General features: G+C 48.2%; 1 protein-coding gene across 1 annotated transcript; it reads right to left on the bottom strand.

Moving 5' to 3' along the window:
• Window positions 1–3,748: 3,748 nt before the first annotated feature.
• Window positions 3,749–5,532, bottom strand: LOC119282564 (tyrosine decarboxylase-like). The gene has a single exon (XM_037562745.1). It carries the CDS (start codon window positions 5,504–5,506, stop codon window positions 3,941–3,943), a length of 1,566 nt encoding a protein of 521 aa, XP_037418642.1. The 5' UTR covers window positions 5,507–5,532; the 3' UTR covers window positions 3,749–3,940.
• Between the last annotated feature and the right edge of the window lie 4,178 nt (window positions 5,533–9,710).

Raw genomic sequence — 9,710 nt, 5'->3', positions numbered from 1 at the left:
TGGTCAAGCATCACTTCTCACTAGACATGCCAATAGGAGTCTTCAACTTCGCAATGTTCTTCGAGTTCCATCTGTGACACGTAATCTTCTTTCAGTTCCTAAACTCACTCGTGATAATAATGTGCTTTGTGAATTTCATCCTTTTGATCTTTTTATTAAGGATCGGGGCACGAGGGACATTCTTCTTAGTGGGCGGCTCTGCCAAGGTCTCTATCGTCTGGAGCATCCTGGCGTCGCTCGCGTCTTCAGTGGAGTTCGGGTATCTCCGTCACAGTGGCATGCTCGTCTTGGTCACCCGGCCACACCTATTGTCCGGCATGTTTTGCGTCGTCATGAGCTTCCTAGTGTGTCTAGTAATAAAGATGTAGCAGTGTGTGATGCTTGTCAGCAGGGGAAGAGTCATCAACTTCCTTTTTCGGAGTCCAGTCGTGAGGTGAAACATCCTTTAGAACTTGTGTTTTCAGACGTATGGGGTCCTGCTCAGACTTCTGTTAGTGGTCATAATTACTATATCAGTTTTGTTGATGCTTACAGCCGCTTTACCTGGCTTTATCTTATCAAACGTAAATCTGATGTGTTTGACATTTTTGTTCAGTTCCAAAAACATGTTGAACGCCTTCTCAAGCACAAAATTGTTCATGTTCAGTCGGACTGGGGTGGCGAGTATCGCAACCTCAACTCCTTCTTTCAGTCGCTTGGGATCACTCACCGTTTAGCATGTCCACATACACATCAGCAGAATGGTTTAGTAGAACGTAAGCATCGTCACATTGTTGAAGCTGGTCTGACTCTTTTGGCCCATGCATCTGTTCCGTTTCGTTTTTGGAGTGATGCTTTCACCACTGCATGTTTTCTCATCAATCGTACTCCCACTCGTGTTTTGAATATGAAGACTCCCATTGAAGTTCTCCTTAATGAACAACCGGACTACACCTTTCTCAAGGTGTTTGGGTGTGCTTGCTGGCCCCATCTCCGTCCATATAACAAGCGTAAGCTCGAGTTTCGTTCCAAGAAGTGTGTTTTTCTTGGTTATAGCTCTCTTCATAAAGGATACAAATGTCTTCATGTGCCCACTAATCGTGTCTACATCTCTCGGGATGTTGTGTTTGATGAGCATGTTTTTCCCTTTGCCAAACTCCCTGTGTCCACTACCGAGCCACCTGTCATGCATTCATCCTCTGTTGCTTCTGACCAATTTGATGATGTTGCATATTCTCCTCTATTGTTGCCTAACCATGGTGCATGCACTGGTCGTGGGGCTCGTTTGGAGATTCTGGAAATGCCATCTTCCTCTTCGTCGCTATCGCCTTCATCCTCGGCACCTTCTGTTGTGCATGAGGAGCACATGGCGCCCCTGCATGGCCTCGGTTTCCGTGCTCATGCACGGCCGATCGACGTCCTGGCCCGGTCGCCTCTAGCTTCTGGGCTGCCTTTGCCATCGTCGCGCCCTGCAACCCCGCCGACTGGGCCGGCCTCCTCGATCCCCGTCTCGCCCAGGGCGTCGGGGCAGTCATCACCAGGCCTGGCCTCGCCCGCCCCTGCCTCGCCCAGGGTGTCTGGGCCCTTCTCACCAGGGCCAGCCTCGCCTGCTCTCGCCTCGCCAAGGCCGTCTGGGCCGGTGTCACCGGAGCTGGCCTCGCCCACTCTCGGTTCACCCATGGCCTCTGAGCCCCTGTCGTCGGGCCAGTCTTCGCCATGCTGCCCGGAGTCGTCTGTCCCGAGCTCGCCTGAGGTGATTCCTGCATCTCCGGCGACCGTCACGTCTCCGTCACCTTCGCCTCCGCCGGCTCCTGCTGCTGCTCTACGTCCACATACGCGCAGTCGGAGTGGCATTTTTCAGCCTAAGCAACGTCACGATGGCACAGTTGCTTGGTTAGCGGCGTGCATGTCTGCTGCTCTCGCAGATCAATTCTCTGAGCCACGCACGTATCAAGCTGCTATGCGCATTCCTCATTGGAGAGAGGCCATGGAGCAGGAGTATCAAGCGCTTCTTCGCAATCAGACATGGACTCTTGTTCCTCCACAATCACGGGTAAATGTCATTGATTCCAAATGGGTTTTCAAAGTGAAGAGGCATTCTGATGGGTCCATTGAGCGCTATAAGGCTCGTCTGGTTGCTCGTGGTTTTCGACAGCGTTTTGGACTTGACTATGAAGACACCTTCAGTCCAGTGGTCAAGCCTACTACCATCAGACTTCTTCTCTCTCTGGCTGTTACTCGAGGTTGGTTTCTTCGTCAGCTTGATGTTCAAAATGCTTTTCTTCATGGTGTCTTGGCGGAGGAGGTTTACATGCGCCAGCCTCCGGGTTTCTCTGATCCGGATCGCCCTGATCATCTCTGTCGTCTGTCCAAGGCAATTTATGGTCTGAAGCAGGCTCCTCGTGCTTGGCATGCTCGTCTTGCAATGGCTCTTCGTGCTCATGGTTTTGCATCATCAACTGCTGACTCCTCATTGTTTCTTCTTCAAAGGCCTGAGGTTACTATGTACTTGTTGGTCTATGTAGATGATATCATTTTGGTCAGCTCCTCTCAGTCGGCTGCTACTGCGCTTGTTCGCTCACTTGGTGCTGATTTTGCGGTCAAGGACCTTGGGAAGCTTCATTACTTTCTTGGTGTGGAGGTTACTTCTCGTGCTGCTGGCCTTGTTATGACGCAGAAGAAGTACTCTCTGGATTTGTTGCAGCGAGCTGGGATGTTTAAGTGCAAACCGACGACTACACCCATGTCTACTACTGATAAGCTCAATGCTGTTGATGGTGTGCTTCTTTCTTCTTCTGATGCGACAGAGTACAGGAGTATTATTGGTGGGCTCCAGTACTTGACGATCACGCGACCAGACATTTCCTATGCTGTTAACCGAGTCTGCCAGTATCTGCAGTCACCCCGTGACACTCATTGGTCTGCTGTTAAGCGGATTTTGCGCTATATTCGTTTCACGGTGGCTCATGGTTTGCATATTCGGCCGTCTGACTCTGGTTGTCTTTCAGCATATTCTGATGCAGACTGGGCTGGCAATCCGGATGACAGGCGATCCACGGGGGGTTATGCTGTCTTCTTTGGCTCTAACCTGATTGCCTGGAGTGCTCAGAAACAGGCTACTGTCTCGCGTAGCAGTACTGAGGCTGAGTATAAGGCTGTGGCCAATGCCACATCAGAGATCATCTGGGTACAGTCCTTGCTTTACGAGTTAAGTATACCCCAATCACAGCCTCCTGTTCTTTGGTGTGATAACATCGGTGCTACATACCTTTCTGCAAATCCGGTATTTCATGCCCGAACGAAACACATTGAAGTTGACTATCACTTTGTGCGTGAACGTGTCTCTCAGAAGCAACTACAGATCAAGTTTATTTCTTCCAAGGATCAACTTGCTGACATCTTCACCAAGCCATTGCCTTTGCCACAGTTTGAGACTTGCAGGCGCAATCTTACCCTTCTAGATTCATTAGAAAGTGGCTAAGATTGAGGGAGGGTGTTAGACTGTATTTACATGTGTATATTGTAACATTGTATACCACCTCATTATATATATATGTGATAGGCCACCCCTAGAGGGTTGTGCCGGTTCCCCCCAAAGCCTATTGTCTTACATGGTTGAATATAAAGCAAGTACCCGCGTGAGGGAATCCAACTAGTAGCTTATAGTACATCACAAAATTACACACATTGATATCTTGATTGATATTCGCTAAGTACAATATACTCCCTCTGTAAACTAATATAAGAGCATTTAGATCACTAAAGTAGTGATCCAACGCTCTTATATTAGTTTATGGAGGGTGTATTAATTTTCATGAGTCATGCCACCAACTTATTCGGGACCGCAGGACCTTGCAATCAAGTTCATCCACAAGTACGTAGTTTAATTATACTTAGAGCTGCATGTTTATTTACCTTACTTAGCCAAGTTGTATGCGCGCTCGAGATAGTAGTCTCCACCTTACTTACGAAGGATTATGGTGGCCTGATCCTGCACAACCTTCCATGCATCGCTCACGTGGTGGTCCTCTGTGAGTGTGCTTCCAATGGCACACCTTAGTATGAACATGCCACCTACATTTGCTGAGCTCATGTATGGGCCCGAAGTGGCAGCGTTCACCTCCTCAAGGAGACGTCGGTTGAGCCGGTTGGCCGCCTGCTTGTCGGTGCCGCCCAATTTGTCCTGTGACCTGAGCCGGAAGCACACCAGCGCAAACTTCCGGTCTGTCACCACCTCGAACCTTTCGTCGGCCTTGACCATCTTCTCGAACGCCTCGGCCATGCGGACGTGATTGCGGATGTGGTCACGCAGGCCTTTGATGCCGTAGCAGCGGAGCACGAGCCACATCTTGAGCGCGCGGAACCGGCGGGTCAGCGTCATGGTCCAATCCATGTAGTCGACCACGTTGTGCCCCTCCGATGCCGCGTCCTTGAGGATCAAATCCTGCTCCGGCCCGAGCGCCGCCACCAGCGCGCTCGGCTTCTTCACCCACATGGCGCAGCAGTCATTGTTGGCGAGCAGCCACTTGTGGGCGTTCATGCTAAACGAGTCGACGGCCTCCACGCCATCGATCACGTGGGTGAACTCCGGGCAGACCAGCGCGGAGCCGGCGTAGGCGGCGTCCATGTGCACCCACACGCCGTGTGGTGTCGTGACAGCGCAGAGCTCGCCGATGGGGTCGACGGCGGTCGTCTGGGTCGTCCCCAGCGTCGCGCACAAGAAAAGTGGCACCAGCCCGGCTTCCACGTCAGCCTGCATGGCCGCTTGTAGTTTCGTGGGCGAGAGAGCGAACATGTTGTCGTGGCACGTGGGTATGGCGCGGCAGTGGTCACGCAGGATGCCGGCAATGCGTGCGGCCTTGCGGAAGGCGAAGTGTGTCTGGTCGGAGCAGTAGACCACTAGGTCGGAGATCCTGTTCCCGCCGATCTCGGCGAGTTTCCGGTCCCTCGCGGCCACGAGTGTGCAGAGTATCGCCTCGCACGAGGTACCAAGAAGAGTTCCACCGCCGCCTCTGGCGAAGAGGAGACTCTTCGGCAGGTGCAGCGCCTTGCCGAGCCAGTCCACGACCAGCATCTCAAGCTCGGTGGCGGAGGGCGAGGCGGCCCACGTGAACGGGACGACGTTGATGCCCGCTGTGAGCGCCTCTCCTAGGGCGCCGATGGTGCTGCTGGACGCCGGGAAGTGCGCCATGTGGCGGGCGCTCTGCCAGTGCGTCAGGCCCGGGAGGATGATGTCGCGAACGTCCTTGAGCGCGGAGCTGAATGCGTCCGGCTCCGGACGGAAGGGTGCGTCCGGTGGGAGCAAGTTGCGTAGGAAGCCGGGGGTATCGGGAGGGTGCACTGGGTAGTCGCCCATGCGGTCATAGTACTCGGCGATCAAGTCCACTACCTGGTGACTCTGACGCCGAAACTCGTCAGCATCGAGCAGGGTGGGGGATTGCGTCTTCTTCTCCGCCGTGTCCACCACCACCACCGGGACGATGCCATTTTGGGCAGTCATGTTGTCCAAGAATTTACGTGGGGCCATTGTTGGAACGCACTCGACTTTGCCCTACACGCCAACGCACTGCCTACACCACACCAATGGTATGAATGCTTTGGCAACGTGAATTGGTGCCATTTCCTGAGCTACATCGGAAGCTATTTATAGGACTCTCAATTTGTAAGTTGCCCCATACCCAGAAATAAGAACGGAACACGTCAGTCGGTTCACTACTGAAATATTTTCGTTGCCGGATGCCCTATTCGGGATTCTGGACACCCTCTATCCTTACCCTCCAAGATTGCTTTGAGATCCGTAATAGACAACTAACTTACTACATCAAAATTTCTCTTTTTTGTTTCTTCTAAATGAAACAACATATGAACTTCAAACTTTGCAAGACACTAAAACATCCTAACTAGAATGTGGGAAAAAACATTCAGATTGTTGGGTCCAACAAAAATATACAAAATGAGATTTTTTAAAATTAAAATACGTATTTTTAGTATTTGTGATGCACGAAAAAATCCGATTTTTTCCCCACATTCTAGTTAGGATGTTTTATTCTACTGTAAAGTTTGAAGTTCATATGTTGTTCTATATGGGAGAAATAAAAAAAACAAAAGTAGTTGCACGAATCGCAATGCAAAAATGAATGGCTAGATAAGGGGGTGTCGTGAAGTCTATGCTCTATAACATGTATACCGTCAACTGCGGGAGCTCGACAAAAACAACGACCGCTCTTTGCGGCGTGTCTAGCTCGGCCGAGGCATGCCGTTGCTGAACCAGGTAAAGGTAACTCATCAAAGATAATAAACTCGGCGCTTACGAATTATGCCGAGGTACTGAACGAATGAACTCGGCAAAGTTTGTGTCACATGGCGACAACGACAACTGCTATGTGCTCTGTCCCGGCAGGCCACATTTGCCGAGCTCCTGCGTTTAAACACTCGGCATAGTTATCGTCAAAAGATTATTTATTTTTCTTTTCATTGGGTGGACAGTTTTGCTGAGATCTGGATGGTAGATACTCATCAAAGCTTGACCCTTCGTCTCAGCGCATATAAATTACAAACTCGCGTGCGCGAGCGGCTGGCTCGTATAACCTAGCTGCCACCGCACTTCACCATCTTTGCGCGCGCGCGTGCGTGTGTGTGCGTGTGTGCATGTGTGTGAAAATATGATATGGAAATCGATGTGGAAATTTGGTATGGAAAATCTCCACCATTTTTGAGTTTTCTTTCTTTTGCTAAAAATATGAAGTATCATATTAATTTGTTTAGTAACTGTTATAGTATTATTATTTACTAGCTATTTTGGTAGGTTAATATGCGTTGGATGACATGGAAACATATATTTGGTGTGTAGTAGAGTTTAATTATCAATGTTTGAAAAACATAACAGTAAAGAGAAAGAAAATGATTTTTTTAAAGATTGATATTTTTGTTAAAATGTGGATATGTGTGGAAATATGTGAAATGCTAGCTATAGTTAGGCAAACACACATGCTTGTAATTAAAATGCTTGTGATTCTTACCTAACTAATGAAGATAGTTATATAGCAATATATACTAATTAATTTCTCCTTGTACACTTTCTTGTTTGATCTAGTGTACTTCATATGTCATGCATGTTTTACTCTCTTTCTCTCTCAAATTGTAGTTCGCCAGCTGGACCGAGTTTGAGATTGTGACAAACAAGACGAAGGAGTAAACAACTATGTTCTACCACAGTTTAGGCAAGTTGGCTCATGAGCATGGGCTACCAGAACCTCGATATTCAAAGGAAGATTTCTCCCGAGTGTGGTGTCAGGACGCAGCGAGAGGTGTCTCCTCCATGCCACATTTAGAGGATGAGAAGAACCTCCATGGAAGGATAATATCACATTCATCAAGGACTGTGTGAGACGAGAGGAGGGATATGGCGATCGGGGGCCTCCTACCATATGCTGGGCATTTACTACATTTCTAGGGCTTAATGCTAGAAATTCAAGATTTGAGCTATGACCACATAAAAACATGCCAGGATACGGCCTAGAAGTCCTTACTCGTGGTCTTTGGTCCATGACCAGGCCCAGCGCACCAAACTAAGAGCGAGGGGCCAACACTAGGAGTCACTGATATGCAACGGATATGCGGTTTCTATTGTTTAAATCCACGGAAATTCACGAGCAACCAAAAACTCACGGGACTTGATGTGATGTCATCACACAAAGCCTAGAGGTTATGGTAAGAATCTGACGGCATTTCACAGAACCCTTCATGGAGGTTGTGTGGAAATGAGTCTTTCTTCCAGGGAGGACCTATATTTTGAGACGAAACATTGTTGGTTTGTGAAGGGATCATGAGGCTCATACCTCCGTTGCCCTGAAATTTTTATTATGCTCACTAAAGTCCATTTCATGACACATGCGAGGTCCTGGGATTTTTCGGGGGCCTCCCGCTATATTTTGGACATTTACTGCATTTCTAGGGCTTAATGCCGGAAATACAGGATCTGAGCTATGTCCAGCTAAAACCATGGCCAGTAAAAGGCTAAAAGTCCCTACCTATGGTGTTTGGTCGATGACCAAGTCATGTGCACCCAACTGAGAGGGAGGTCCATGCATCGTCGGGCATAGAGAGACCGTTGATGTGCGGTTTACTGCCATGTAACTCCATGGAAATTCTAAGGACTTGGCGCGGTGTCATTGCACGACCCATGTATGGTGTGATAAAAATACAAGGTTGTTTCACAGAAGCCTCCGCAGAGGTAGTGTGGTAACGGGACCTTGTTATCACATATGCCAGATGGGAGGAAGGACCACAGAAGGTTATCCAGGTGGCTTTGGCATGCACCTAGGGAGTCTACCAGGATGATATTTGAGAGGATCCCAATTTCTATCACTTTAGAAGACATGATAAGTTAGGCGCATGTTTGGCCAGGAAAAACAAAGATTGTATGCTCCCATACGCCATTCGGCTGGAGCACATGGAGATCTATGTAGATTTCCTATAGCAAACATGAATGCACTGATGGGGCGTATCAAAATCATGGAGATTCAGAGGGCCAACCGGATGGATGATGCTAATAGGCTGAGGGCAGAGGTCAAGCAACTGAAGATGGAGAAGGAGCAGTTGGATGATGAGAAGGACATGCTGAAGAATGAGGTCATCTTCAGAGATGCACTTCTTCTAGCTAAGGACTAGCGGACAGTTAAGATGCTAAAGAGCCCGAAGATGTTGGAGAAGCAGTCAAAGCCATCATCACCATGACCTTCATGTACCTAGTCGCAACATCGGGTCTAGAAGGGAGACATGTTTTCTACTACTAGTCTTAATTTGAGGGCCTGACTTGTGGATACCCTAATTTGCACACCCTTATTTTCGTTGTATGACTTATATATGTGTATGATATGTCTAGCCAATGTTCGAGATATAGATTTTTATTTACATCTAGATCTGCTGAGGATTAGAGACTTAATTTGTTTTGTCTATTAATGAATTTTATCGACCAAGTATTAATCAAAGCAGGCCATCACATATCACAATCTATGCCCTGGACTTTCAAGAGGGAACATATCTGATTTGTGAAGAGGCTGTGGGGCCAATTCCTCCATTTTCCTTGAAAGTTTTCTTTGCACACTAGAGTCCATTCCATGACACATGATAGAACATGGCTTTTTCGAGGTCCTTCTACCATATTCTTGTCATTTACTGCAATTCTAGGGCTTAATGCTGGAAATTCAATATTTGAGATGCGATCACATAAAACCATGCCCGAAAATGGGCTGGAAGTCCCTACTCATGGTCTTTGGTCCAAGACCAGGCAAGTGAAGCCAACTAAGGGCAAGGGACCAACAGCAAAAAACATGGATATGCAGCCAACTAAATGCAAACGAGACACCGAAAATTTGCGGGATCTTATGCGATGTCATCACACAGACCCTAGAGGGTGTGGTAAGAACCCGAGGCATTTCACAAAACCGTTATTGGAGGTTGTGTGTAAACAAGACCTTTTGAGAGGGAACGTTTTCATTTTGTGAAGGAATTGTAAGGCTCAAACCTCCGTTGGCTTGGAAATTTTATTATTCTCAACAAAGTTCATTCCATGACACATGCCAGGTCCTGGCCTTTTTTGGGGGCCTCCTACCAAGTTTCGGGCCTTTACTGCATTTCTAAGGCTTAATGCAGGAAATTGAAGATCTGATTTACCATGTCATAAAATCATGGCCAGAAATATTACTGAAAGTCCCTACCTATGTGTGTTT

Source organism: Triticum dicoccoides, chromosome 3B (genome assembly GCF_002162155.2).
Source record: "Triticum dicoccoides isolate Atlit2015 ecotype Zavitan chromosome 3B, WEW_v2.0, whole genome shotgun sequence".
Classification (NCBI taxonomy): domain Eukaryota; kingdom Viridiplantae; phylum Streptophyta; class Magnoliopsida; order Poales; family Poaceae; genus Triticum; species Triticum dicoccoides.
This window is presented reverse-complemented; position numbering and strand designations above follow the sequence as displayed.

Bases quoted from the DNA above. Each gene is read 5' to 3' on its own strand.
- LOC119282564 (XM_037562745.1), bottom strand. From the start codon at position 5,506: ATGGCCCCACGTAAATTCTTGGACAACATGACTGCCCAAAATGGCATC.